The sequence below is a fragment of the Tachyglossus aculeatus genome, chromosome 25 (assembly GCF_015852505.1).
Source record: "Tachyglossus aculeatus isolate mTacAcu1 chromosome 25, mTacAcu1.pri, whole genome shotgun sequence".
Classification (NCBI taxonomy): domain Eukaryota; kingdom Metazoa; phylum Chordata; class Mammalia; order Monotremata; family Tachyglossidae; genus Tachyglossus; species Tachyglossus aculeatus.
In genome coordinates this window covers 7195582-7209636 of record NC_052090.1, presented here as the reverse complement: position 1 = coordinate 7209636, position 14055 = coordinate 7195582, and the positions used below count along the sequence as shown (strand labels likewise).

The window sequence follows — 14055 nt, the reverse complement described above, 5'->3', positions numbered from 1 at the left end:
CAATCGTATTTATTGAGCGCTTACTGTGTGCAGAGCACTGTACTAAGCGCTTGGGGAGTACAAGAGAGAAGCAGCGTGGCTCAGTGGAAAGAGCCCGGGCTTTGGAGTCAGAGGTCAGGGGTTCAAATCCCGGCTACGCCAATTGTCAGCTGTGTGACCTTGGGCAAGTCACTTAGCTTCACTGTGCCTCAGTTCCCTCATCTGTAAAATGGGGATTAAGACTGTGAGCACCACGTGGGACAACCTGGTCACCTTGTATCCCCCCAGTGCTTAGAACAGTGCTTTGCACATAGTAAGCGCTTAACAAATACCATCATTACTATTCCAAGCAATCAGCTTACCCCCTTCTATCTTACCTTGCTGACTTCTTATTACAACCCAGCCCATATGCATCCCTTCTCCATCTCCTCAGTGTTACCTCGATCTTGTCTATCTTGCTGCCGACCCCTTGCCCTCATTCTCCCTCTGGCCTGGAACTCCTTTCCCCATCGTATATGACAGACCAACCATTTTCACCTTCAAGCCTTATTAAAATCCCATCTCCTCCAAGAGGGGCCTTCCCCGACTAAGCCCTCTAGTCCCTTACGCCCTCTGCCCTGCTCTTGCATTTGGATTCATACCTTTATCCGCCCCACTCTCAGCACTTCTGTACATACATGTAATTTATTTATATTAATGTCTGTCTCCCGTTCTAGATGCTAAAATCCTGATGGGCTGGTAACATGTCAACCATGTTCCCTGCATTTTACTTGTACAACATTCCTCTGAGTCAACTGGCGGAGCCGGGCTGCAGTGTGGCCTAGTGAAAAGAGCCCCAGCCCGGGAGTCAGAAGGATCTGAGTTCTAATCCCTGCTCTGCCCCTTGTCTGCTATGTAACCCTGGCCAACTCACTTCACATCTCTGGGCCTCAGTGCCCTCATCTGTAAAATGGGGGTTAAGACTGTGAGCCCTGTGTGGGACAATCTGATTAGCTTGCATCTACCCCCACACTTAGTACAGTGCCTGGCACACAGTAAGCACTTAGCAAATATCATTTAAAAAAAAGTAGGACACCCTTAAATTGGCTGTCACTCCTCTAGCTGGTTGGACTGTCTATTTTTACCCAAATCTGACCATGTCCCCTTCTTCTTCCTGCCTTGGCTCAGATACCCTGCAGGGGCTTGTCAGTTTTTCTCGTAGAACAGATAATCTTCTTTGTGAGGTAATCTACTCCCCATCCATTGCTTCCCCCCACTTCCCCATCCCACTCCCTTTTTCTGGTTGTCTAAAGAAATGTTTAAGCCAAGGCAGTGAGGGAGAAAAATCACGACTTCCACTCCTACTTCATGCCAAAGTGAGAGGACTGCGCTCATCTCTGTAGCAACACTGTGCATTCCCAAGTCAAAAATAAGCTAATTATCAAAACAAGCACTTGTAAGAGGGGCATCATTGTAAACTGTGTTAATGGGAGACAATAGCTGAGCAACAAAATTACTCCTTGGATAGGTTTTTTATTTTCAAATTTTTCCCAGGATTTCTTTGGGGGTCGGTTTTACATCATTGGCATCTAATTAGCATATTCTCCTCTACAGTGCAGACATAATCCTCGTCCATTAGCTGCCTTGGCTCCTGTGGCTTCATCTCCCATCTCTATGCGGCTGATTCCCAAATCTACCTTTCCCCTTCTCTGCAGCTTCCCATTTCCTCCTGCTTTCTGGACAGCTCTACCTGGATGTCCCGCCGACACCTAAAGCTTAACATGTCTGAAACTGAACTCCTCATCGTCCCTCCCAAACTCTTCCTCTCCCTTCCCCCCCATACCACCCCCCAGCCCACTCCCAACCCTGCCACAATTTTACATCACCGAAGACACCACCACCAACTTTCCTGTCTCACAATCTTGCGGTCTTGGCATTGTCCTCGACTCCCTTCTCTCCTTCAACGTGCATGTTCAGTCACTTCACTGAATCTTGTTGATTCTGTCGCCACATCCTCTCCAGAATTTACTCCTTCCACTCTATCCAAACCATGAACACACTGGTTCAAGCACTTGTCTTATCCCATTTCTGCGTCAATCTCCTCTCTGACTTCCCTCCCTCACTCCCTCCAATTGCTGTCCATCCATTCCCGCATCTAGCGGAAACTCTTCACCAGAGTCAAGGCAGTCAACTCTCTACCCCTTGGCCCTCCTCCTCCGCCTTATGTATCTTCGCTTCTCTCCCATTATAACCCAGTCCACACACTTCATTCCTCCAGTACCAACCTACTAGCTGTCCTCAGTTCTCGCCTTACTCACCATCGACCCCTTGCTCACTCCCTCCCTCCTGCTTGGAACTCCCCCCACCATATGCACACACGATCATTCATTCAATCATATTTATTGAGCACTTACTGTGTGCAGAGCACTGTACTAAGCGCTTGGGAAATACAAGTTGGCAACATATAGACAGTCCCTACCCAACAACGGGCTCACACTCTCCCCATCTTCAAAGCCCTATTGAAATCATGTCTCTTCCAGGAAGCCTTTCTTATTTTCCCCTTTCTATTCCCTCTCCCATGCACATAATCCCATCCCCTAAGCACCTAGCACTCTCTCCCTCATCCCCACAGCAATTATATACAGATCCTTGGACTCAGTTCCTTCCATTACCTATCATTTTGGTGCTTGTTAGTATGTTACTATGTTACTGCTTGATAAATACCATTGATTGACTGATTGATGGGCACATCTTCAGTGTGCAGAAAGGAATAATAATACCCCAAATTCCTATCATGCTTTATATTTTTCCTAAGCCCTGCCCTGTGTCAGTAATTGCATTTTACTCGTACAACATTCCTCTGAGTTAAGAGGACGTAGGGAGTCTGACAGATGAAGAAATTGAGGCCCCGAGAGATTTAATGACTTGCCTAAAGGCATACAGCAAGCCAAGGGCAGAAGTGGGGACTCCTACCCAGGCCTCGTGATGTCCTGACCTGTGGGTTTCTCCTAGACTACCCAGCCTCAGAGAGAAACATGAGACCCACCCTGTTAAAAGCCACACTGTAGGAGGCCACAGGCCTTTCAGAGTAGTCCTTTCTGTTTCCCTGATATAAAGGTGGCCTCGCTCCTGAGCATTGCCCATGGAATTTTTAATGACTGGATTAGTGAATCTCTGCTTTGCCATGAGTCATGAACTTTGGCAGCTCATATTCAAAGGAGAGATACTCACTGAGGCCCTTTGAAAGCTGTATCATTTCCTAGCAAAATATCTTCATTCCACCCCGGGGCAAGTGATGTTTCTTTTACTCTGTTTCTCTCCCACCACCAAAAATGAAAAGCACACTGGCCTTGCTTTCTTGTCTGAAAGGGACCCGGGGCAGACAGGGTAGCCTTATTCAGCAAAAGGGCTTTTCTGTAATTCGGGAACATCATTTGGAGGTTCAACTCTGTTGCGGGTGACGGGGCTCAACACAGTGGCCAGAGAGAGCTTGGTTCCAAGACACCCTGAAACATCATCTCCGATAGTCGATCATTCCCAGTGAAACAACCGTAACTGCCTAGTGTGGCTACTTAGGCATCGCTCCCTCCCCAGTGCCGAACAGAAGCCTGCAGCTTTCAGCCCTGAAGGCAAGCACCTTGATTGGAATTCTGACTCGACTGTTCACTCTTTTCCACCACAGAATTGGAAGACTTTTTGATGGCACAGAGCCTATTGTTTTGGACAGTCTCAAACAACATTATTTCATTGACAGAGATGGGCAGATGTTCAGATACATCTTGAATTTCCTCCGAACATCAAAACTCCTCATTCCCGACGATTTCAAGGTGAGCCTTTAACATTATGCTCTAAACGAGGTAGAAAGGAATGGCGAAACGTGGAGTGCTGACAAAGAATACTTGTAGACTTTCAGCATGACCCCTCGAGCTGGTTTCCGAAACCCCTTCGGAAACTAAAGTCAACTCGGATGACGATTATAGGGAGGGGGTGGGTTTTTTGGTCAGCCCCAGCTTAGAGCGGGGTAGAGAATTCAAATGGAGAATTATACTGAAGTGGGAGACCTGGGCATATAGGCAGCAGAGTAAAGTTAAATAGGGACAGTGGGACTTGGTGAAAGACCCCCATTGCAGGTTGGGAAAGCTGGCAGACTGGAGCTAGCGGAAAAGGCCAGACACGCAAAATCTCAGCCACACACACCCAGAGCTATAGAGAGGACAAGCCATACAATATACAGAACAAAAAACATAAATGTAGACTTTGTGAACCGAAACACACCAAGGAGCCCTGGGCGGCTGCCTTGTCTTTAGACACAGTCCTCCCAGCATCCTCTGCCAAGAATTTCTTTTGGCATCTGTCCAAACTTCCCAGCTTCCCTTCCTCAAGCCCTCACCCCCCAGTTCTGATAAAGCCCAATGCTGATGTTTGCTTTGTCTTGCGGGCTCCCCTCTTCATCCTCTACCCACTTTGCCAGCCCCACAAGCCCTTGTGGGGGAAACAGAACATGAGACAACAGAGATTCTAGTGAACCCTGGCCTCCTCGTTGACTTTCCCATCCCTCCTTGCCTCACAATCCCCCAACCTTGGCGTGGTCATCAGCACCCTTCTCTCCTCCGACCCACACGTTCAGTCTGTCAGCAAATCCCGTCGGTTACTCCTTCAAACAGCTCTAAAATCCGCTTCGTCCTATCCACCCAAACTGACACCACACTGTCTCGACTACTGCATCGGCCTCCTCTCTACCCTGCCCTGCCTCCTGTCTCTCCACTCTTGAGTCCTAAGTTCACTCTGCTGCCTGGAGCATTTTTGTAAAATGCTGCTCTGCACACATCTCCCCACTCCTCAGAAACCTCCATCCGTCCCTCTCCGCATCAAACAGAAACTCCTGGCTAGTGGCTCTAAGTGATGATTAGTCCATGCAGTGGCTACACATTTGTTTGGAACCAACTCACTGACCCTTCCACTGAAAAAGGACTCAGGACATTTTCTGATGGAGTAGCTTCCAAGCAGCCTGAGACCAGAGCATGGTACGCCACAAGGTGTACTTTGAAGTGCAGTTTCCGGAAACTATAATCCGTTTCCCTTCCTGGGCTTAATCTCGGTGGTCGCCATGATCTTGTCCCTTTATGTACAAAGCTTGGGCCGGCCGTGTCGGTTAAACTTTCCAAGCCTGAATAGCAGCCTGGGGCCGTGTGATTTCCACTCCTGCATTATCGAAAAAATAGGCCTGCAATGAGCTAGGAGATGGGGTGGGTGAAAGGCCTGCGGGGAGGGCACCCTTGTCTTCCCCACCCTCAGTCAGTCAATTGTATTTATTAAGCGCTTACTGTGTGCGGAGCACTGTACTAAGCACTTGGGAGAGTAGAACATAACAGACGCATTCCATGCCCACAACGAACTTACAGTCTCGACTCATCCTTCCGAAGGACACGGGCCAGTCTTGTGTGATTGCCTTAGTTTCTCCGGCAGCCTCCTCTCCTGCCTCCCCATGCTAGATCACCAGAAAGGGCACCAGAAGGCAGCTCACCTCCTCACGTGTCCACGATGGTCCAGAGAATCAGGGTCGGTTGGCTCTACTGAAGTTGATAATAATAATAATTGTGGTATTTGGTAAGCACTGACTAGTTATAATGAGACTGATGATTGTAATTTTCGGTAAGTGCTTACTATGCGCCAAGCACTGTACTCTAAGCACCGAGGTAGTTATAAGATAGTCCGATCAGATGCAGTCCCTGTCCCACAGCCCGTAGGGGAGGGAGTACAGGGATTGAATCCCCATTTTCAGATTGAGGACACAGGCACAGAGGAGTTGAGTGACTTGCTTGAGGTAACGCAGCAAAACCAGCATTAGAACCTGAGTCTCCTGACTCCCATTCCTGGGCTCTTTCCATTAATCATAATAGACAGTGTGCCCATGTAGGACAGGGCCTGTGTCCTGCCTATCACTCAATCAACAGTATTTACTGAGCGCTTACTGTGTGCAGAGCACTTTACTAAGCACTTGAGAGAGTATAATATCACGTAACAGTAGAACCCGATTAAAGTGTACCCACCCCAGTGCTTAGAACAGTGCTTACTATCTAGTAGTGCTAACAACTATCCTAATAAAACACATCCATCCATTCTCTTTGGAAGCAGCAGGGTTTGGTGGATAGAGCACGGGCCTGTGAGTCAGAAAGTAACGGGTTCTAATCCCGGCTCTGCCACTTGTCTGCTGTGTTACCTTGAGCAAATCCCTTCACTTCTCTGGGCCTCAGTTACTTATCTGTAAAACGGGGGTTGAGACCGTGAGCCTCATGTGGGAGGGGGACTGCGTCCAACCCTATTTGCTTGTATCCACCCCCTTGCTTAGTACAGTTCCTGGCACATAGTAAGCGCTTAACAAATGCCGCAAGTATTATTATTATCATTCTCTTATTATTCCCGGGGCCGCCTCTCCTTCGAGGAACCTGCAACTTTCAGAGCATGGTGGCACCCCCTGCCCACCCCAGCCCGGCCAGGAAGCTGGACCAGTTGCTCAGTCAGCCAGTCGTTTATTTAATTATTGAGCACTTATTGTGTACAGAGCACTGTACTAAGTGCTTGGGAGATTATACTATAACTATAAACAGACAAATTCCCTGCCCATGACGAGCTCATGGGCTAGAGGGGAAAATGGATATTAATATAAATACAGAAATGACAGATATGGACATAAGTGCTGTGGGGCTGGGCGTGGAGATGAATAAAGGGAACAAGTCAGGGGGATCTAGAGGGGAGTGGGAGAAGAGGAAAGGAGGGCTTAGTCAGGGAAGGCCTCTTGGAGGAGGTGGGCCTTCAGTAAAGCTTTGAAGGTGGGGAGAGTCACTGTCTGTCGGACAAGTCTGGGCGGTAAATGGTTTCCCTCATCTGGTCATCCCCCGGCAACGACTAAAGGCAGCAATGGCGGTATCGGCCTCCTCACCCACTGGCTCCCCGAGCACAATTTGGTAGAACTCCTCGTCCCCGGCCTCGAAACCACTAAGTGTCCAAGGGCAACGAGCCCTCCCAGGAAGCCACACTCTGGACTAGGTGTTTGGGAGGTTGGGTCAGAGCCTCTGTTCGGTTTCACCCAACCGTGCCCTCTCCCTGAAGCCTGGGGGACGTTCCCGTGGGAAAGGGGGTGATTGCAGTGCCTAGCGGTTTCCACCAACCGTAAGACGACTTCCTTTCCTTGGCCGGCCCTTACTCAGCACCCTCTCTTTCACCCCGGGTGGCTACGAGTCTCGAGCTCCCATAGGCCTTTTGCCTCTCTGCCCGCCAGCAGCCCAGTTACACCATTATTTTGTGACAACCCAGAAAGTCAGCCAGGCGCAGCCAACTTTCCAAATGCTCTATGGAGGCCCTCCCTCTCTTGAGCCAGGTCTCTATATTTACCCGCTTGCATTTTATGAACTGCCAAAGAGGCCATAAATCAGCACAGCTTGGCAGAAGAGACTGTCTTAATTGTGACCCAATTAAGATAACAATTCTTATCTCACCTGCCCAAACAAACAAAAAAAAAAGGGTGGAGGGGGGAATGGAGCTTCTGTGAAGGCAAGAGGGAACCAAGGCAAAGGTGGGAATCTCCCCCTGAGCTATCTTCTGGGCTCACTAGCTGGACACGATGCCCCCACCTCGTATTTTGCAGGACTATACCTTGTTGTATGAAGAGGCCAAGTACTTTCAGCTTCAGCCCATGCTGATGGAGATGGAAAGATGGCTGCAGGAGCGGGAGTCCGGCCGCTATTCTCGGCCCTGCGAGTGCCTGGTGGTCCGGGTGGCCCCTGACCTCGGCGAGAGGATCACGCTGAGCGGCGACAAGTCCTTGATAGAGGAGGTTTTCCCGGAGATTGGTGACGTCATGTGCAACTCGGTCAACGCGGGCTGGAATCACGACTCGACGCACGTCATCCGCTTTCCCCTCAACGGATATTGTCACCTCAACTCAGTTCAGGTATGGAGACTCCCCGGCCGGCCCTTCCCCTGGGCTTTGATGTCCCACGGGACCCCGGGGTCTCAGGAGCGGGGACTCCTGAAAGGAGCCATCAATCAATCGACCTATATTTATTGAGAGCCAACTGTGCACAAAGCACTGTACCAAGTGCTTGGGAGAGTTCAATTTAGCAGAGTTGGTAGACACTTCTCCCGCCCACAACAAACTGGTGGGCCCATTTTACAGATGGAGACCAAGGCCCAGGGCGGGGAAGTGACCTGGCCAAGCTTGGGATAGAGTCTCCTGGAACCAACCTCCCCGTTGGCTTTGGGGGACAGCTTTTAGAGTTGACTTTCTGAAGAGGAGTCATGGGGTACCAGGGGCCTAATGCAGCCTAATCGATGGTATTTATCGAGTGCTTACCGTGGGCAGAGGACTGTACTGAGCACTTGGGAAAGGACTGTGCAACAGAGTCGGCAGACATGTTCCCCGCCCACAAGGAGCTTACAGCAAGCATCCTTCAGATGAGTTTCCCACTGTGAGACTGCGAGCTCCAGGTTGGACAACCTGATTACCTTGTATCTATCCCAGCACTTAGAACAGCACTTGGCATATAGTAAGCGCTTAACAAATACCATCATTATTATAATTAACTGACACCTTCCCTGCCCTTAAAGAGTTTACAGTCTAGAGGGAGGAGCCGAAAAACAGTTCCCACATGGGGCTCATGGTCCAAGAGGAAGGAATAATAAGCACGGCAACCTCATGTTACAGTTGAAGACACCGAGGCACAGAGAGGTTACATGACTTGCCCACGGTCACACATGACAAATGGTAAATGACAGAGCCGGGACCATTCCCCGGGCCTCCTGACAACCAGCCCTGTGAGCTTCCAATAAGGCCCAGCTTCCTCCCAGCACACAGAGCCCCAGGGGTGAATTGGTTTTTAAGCCATGGAGACAGCCCGTACGTACGTTTCCTCAGAAGTGGAAAGTTGTATCACTTTCTATTTGTTGCTTCCAAATGGCCACTTTGGATGTGCTTTTTGCTTTCCCTCGGCCAATTAGAGTCCTCCTTTCTCTCTTACCCTCGCCGCTTCCTGTCTGTGCGCAGTTCTGTTCCTAAGAAGGCCAGAGGCCACTGGCAGAGAAGGAGGACCACCACTGGCTGACCGGATCTGGTCTTGGCCTGCAGACAGGCTGCTCCTCCGGCTGCGCAAGGTAGTCTCACTTGGTCAGAGCCAGTTTCTGGCTCCGTTCGAGCCTGGACATCATAGTTTACGCTGACCTTAAAATAGAGCCCAGGTTTTTTCCCAACTGCGGTTCTGGCTTGGCAAAGTGGGTTCACTCCAGCATCTCAAGCATACTGCTGGCCACCGAACACAGAAGCTCACTCTGTAATATGGCAGCATTTTTAAGCCATTTTTAAAAAGTCAACTCCTTCAGTTTTTGATTGGTGACACTGTCAACACATTCAGCTGTCAAGTTTCCCCACGTGAAACTCACGGCAGCCTACTGGAAAGAGCCTGGGCCTGGGCATCAGAGGACCTGGGTTCTAATCTCAGCTCCGCCTCTCGTCAGCTGTGTGACCTTGGGCAAGTCACATCACTTCTCTGGGCCTCAGTTTTCTCGACTGTAAAATGGGGATTAAGACTGTATGCCCTATGTGTCCAACCTGATTAGCTTGTGTCTACCCTAGAACTTAGTACATTGCTTGTCACCTAGTAAGGGCTTAACAAATACTGTCATCATCATCATCAATCGTATTTATTGAGCGCTTACTATGTGCAGAGCATTGTACTAAGCACTTGGGAAGTACAAATTGGCAACGTATAGAGACAGTCCCTACCCAACAGTGGGCTCAAAAACAAGGAAGTTCAGCAGGATTAATAGACACACTTCGAAGCTTCCAGTCTAGAGGGACCAGGCCATAGTCTTCAGTGCAAGTGCCAGATTAGACCTTAGAGGCAATGTCTTCACTTGTCTTTCAATAGTAAGTCAGCTGGACTGTTGAAACTCATATACTCTAAGACAGTGTTTCGGTGTGTCGGTAAGTTTGAGATTCGGCTTCTAGAATCACTCCCTTAGATCACCTGCTAAGCAGTTCTCTTGGCTGAATCCAATACCTGTAACTGCAGTAGACTAGCCGGTATGGTAGATTTTTCCTTCTCCAATTCACACATCACCAAACCAGGGTTAGATCAACGGCGAAGCAGTGCGGCCTAGTCGATACAGCTTGGGCCTGGGAGTCAGAAGGACCTGGGTTCTAATCCCGGGTCTGCTTTGAGACCTTGGGCAAGTCACTTCACCTCTCTAAGCCTAAATTACCTCATTAGGTAAAATAGGGATCAGGACTGTGAGCCCTATGTGGGACATGGACTGTGTCCAGCCTGATTATCGTGTATCTACTCCAGTGCTTAGAACAGTAAGCATTAGTTGCTAAAACGTTAAAGAAATACCATTTAAAAAAAAAGGAAATCTGGGGCCACGGCCAATTCAGGCCAGGTATTTCAGATCCTTCTTTAAGGCCAGGGAAGCATGCCTACTGACTGTACCAAATTCTCCACGATGTCTAGTACACTGCTGTATAAAGAGTAAGCACTCAGTAAATATGATTGATTTGATGTAGTCCCTTTAGTTCCAAGGGAAGTTAGATGGTGTAGCAGAATGTGTAGGCAGTTTCAAGCTATGGGGAGTTTTCCTGTAAAACACTGAGAGCAAAGAGTTTCTGGTAGCTTTTCTGAGAAGCAGGGAGAGATCACAAAGTGTTTTGGGGTGAGTCTCAGGGAGTGCAGGTCGGGCAGACCCCATGTTGATCCCAAGGGGTCGGGAGGAGAATGGTCTCTCCCTACCACGTACACAGGTGTCCAGGAGATCACATGGTACCTCAGGGCAGCCCATGGACCTCCGTTGGAGACACTGTGAGCTCATTATAGGCAGGGAACCCGTCTGCTAAGTCTGTTGGATGGGATTCTCCCAAGCGCTTAGTACAGTGCTCTAGACTGTTAGCTTGTTATGGACAGGAAACACATCTGCCAGTTCTATTGGACTGTGCTCTCCCAAGCCCTTAGGACAGTGCTCTGCACAAAGTAAGCGCTCAGTAAATACCACACCAATTGATCGACTGAATGTAAGACCCGCTGGTCCACCTGTGTGCCGCGCTAACGATGGTGCCTCACATCCCAGCTGCTTCTTCATGCTCACGGGCAGGTTGTCCCCCTTTTGTTCCGGCCAGGTCCTCGAGAGGTTGCAGCAGAGAGGATTTGAGATCGTGGGCTCCTGCGGAGGAGGTGTGGACTCTTCCCAATTCAGCGAATACGTCTTGAGGCGAGAACTCAGAAGGACATCTCGGGGACCCTCCGTCATTCGAATAAAGCAGGAGCCTCTGGACTAGACGGACTCGTTTCTTATGCAAAGACCACCGCCGCCACCACCACCACCAATCCCCTGCCCACTCTCCCCCCTCCAAAAAAACGGGATCAGTCCTGCATGGTCGGGACGCCCAACCAAGTCCGGAGACACATTGCTATCCGTTAGAGACCGCATCTGTATTCCCAGGGGAACAATTGGAGTTGTAATAACCTCAAGGTGTAAAAAAAATATATAAATATATATATAAATATATATATATGTAAAGTCAAAAGGTAGGAAATGCAAAAAAAAACCAACAAAAGAAACAAGTGGTAGCTACAGTTGGTGCTGAGGGCCAGATGTGTCCTGGGCTTCCTGAGGTCACATACCAATAAACCAAGCCATGACCAATGAGGACACAGTCTCCTTGACATTCTCCATTACCAGTCAGCCATACACTCACGTTTTTACACCTTGAATCAAGTTTCTTTGCCTAAGGAAGTTGGTGTGTCTTAAAGGAGACAGGGCAGGACTTCAGAAAAAAGAAAAGAAAAAGACAAAAAAACCCCACCACCCATCCACGAGCACATTGCATTTGGAAGCGGTCGGGCAGAAATTTTAAAACGTAGTTTGTACAGAAGTCACATTTTCGTCTGCCTCACAGATATGAACGTTACTTTGTTTTTAAATGGATCGGTTTTGCAAAGGGGCCAGAATTATTACTTGTTAGAGTTGCTCTGGTTTGAATCTGCTGCTTTCCTACAATTTTTCAAATTTTATAATGTATTAAATACAATAAACTCTGTTTAAAATAAAGAGGGTCTGCATCAAGCACACCGGGGCTGGGGGAGAGGGGAGGGGCGCAAGACCGAATCCCGGCTCCGAACCTGATGGGTTTGGCTCTGTGGGGTGGCCGATGGAAGAGTTTTTCCGCAGAGGCCACAGGTCCCGAGTTGAATGTCTATCCCAAAGCATGCGCTTTGAGTTCCTGTGGGACTGGTTCACTCCATATCACACCTCCCTTCTTTTTTCTTTTTTTTAATGGTACTTGTTAAGCACTTACTAGGTGCCAGGCACTGTTCTAAGTGCTGGGGTTAATCAGGTTGGACACAGTCCATAGCTTACTTGGGGCTCACGGTTTTAATCCCCATTTGCCGGATGAGGTAACTGAGGCATGGAGAAGTGAAATGACTTGCCCAAGGTCACACGGCAGACAAATGCTAGAGCCGGGATTAGAACCCAGGTCCTTCTGGCCCCCAGGCCCATTCTGTCTCCACTAGGCCAGGCTGCTTTTCCCTTCCCACCAGAACAAGACTCTCTATCACAGAGAGGGAGTGGGGGGCAAGGAAACACAAACCCGCCCTCCCACCTCCCCAAGAACCAGTTCTCTGATGCACTCGCTTCTCTGGGCCCATGCCAGAGTTGAGAGGGGTGAGAACTGAGGTCGTAGTGGTACCATTTTGCAGGAGCAGCATGGAGTAGCGTATAGAGCACGGGAGTCAGAAGGTCATGGGTTTTAATTCCGGCTCTGCCCCTTGTCGACTGTGCGATCTTGAGCAAGTTAGTTCACTTCTCTAGGCCTCAGTTCCCTCATCTGTAAAATGGGGATTGAGACTGTGAGCCCCACGTGGGACAGGGACTGTGTCCAACTTGATTTGCTTGTATACACCCAGCGTTTAGTAAGGTGCCTGGCATATAGTAAACGTCTAACAAATACCACAATTGTTATTATTAGTTCAATAATAACTGGGGCATTTGTCAAGCACTGGTGCGTTTAGTACAGTGCTCTGCACACAGTAAGTGCTCAATAAATATGATTGAACGAATGACTAAGTACTGGGGTAGATGCAAGATAATGTATCCAGTTCCTATATCACACATGAATCATAGTCTGAGGGAGAAAAGGTATTGAATCTCTGCTTCACAGAAGAGGAAACTGAGGCCTGGGGGAGTTAAGTGAATTGCCCAAGGTTCCACAGCAGGCCAGGATAAGAAACCCAGATTTCCTGATTCCCAGGCCTGTGCTTTTTCCACTAGGCCACAGCCCTCCCTTTACCCAACCGCACCCCTCAATCTACCTGATGCGTTGATGAGATTGGTAGGTGAACAGACCCGTTGCTTCCTCAGGGAAGTCCCTGAAGTGATGGGTTATTTCCGCCATGAACTTTCTTCATTTTTTAAGTCGCGGAGTCCACAGCCAGGGACGTGGGGTATCAAGACAACTCTGGTTTCGAAAACAACAAAACAAAACAAACTGTGGGAAAGCAGCCTGGATCTCATTTGCTTTCTACTAATGAACTTGAGTCAGAATAACCTCATTGTTTCATTCTTTTTTTTTTCTTGGGATGGGGGGGTGAGGGAAACTAATATCCAACCACTTTCAGATAAATCGCGTGAGTCTTGTGGGTTTGTCACTCGCCCCAATCTGACAAGACAGAAAAATTGCGGAGCCTTTTGCCTGAACGATCTTACTCTACAAAATCATGGAATCAGAAACAAAGAGGGACCGGCTTGATGGGATTTGGCAAATGATGAGGAGTTAATCACAGGAAACCATTGTTGTCTCTACCGTGGCAAAAGCCATTTTTCCATCACCCACAAGGCAACAGCAGAAACTTTCTCCTACCTCCAAGGCAGCAACTGAATCAGCTACACAATGCCAGGTATTTTGGGGAAAAAAAAAAAGCAGGATGGAAATTCTGATCTAAATCAGAAGGGGAAGAATGCCATTCTTTTCCGTGACATGGCTACACCGTGTCCCAAGGAGCGTTCTCGATTATGCCGATAAAATGCCAAGGCTTACCGGGTTAAAACCAT

General features: G+C 48.8%; 1 protein-coding gene across 1 annotated transcript in view; it reads left to right on the top strand.

Annotated features, from left to right (window-relative positions):
* KCTD1 (potassium channel tetramerization domain containing 1) overlaps nucleotides 1-12054 on the top strand; it is a 102169-nt gene extending 90115 nt beyond the window's left edge. The window contains exons 3-5 of the mRNA XM_038766615.1: nucleotides 3641-3785; nucleotides 7604-7909; nucleotides 11123-12054. Of these exons, the coding sequence (XP_038622543.1) occupies nucleotides 3641-3785; nucleotides 7604-7909; nucleotides 11123-11281 (610 nt within the window). The 3' untranslated portion in view covers nucleotides 11282-12054. The remainder of the gene's footprint in view (nucleotides 1-3640; nucleotides 3786-7603; nucleotides 7910-11122) is intronic.
* Nucleotides 12055-14055: the final 2001 nt, after the last annotated feature.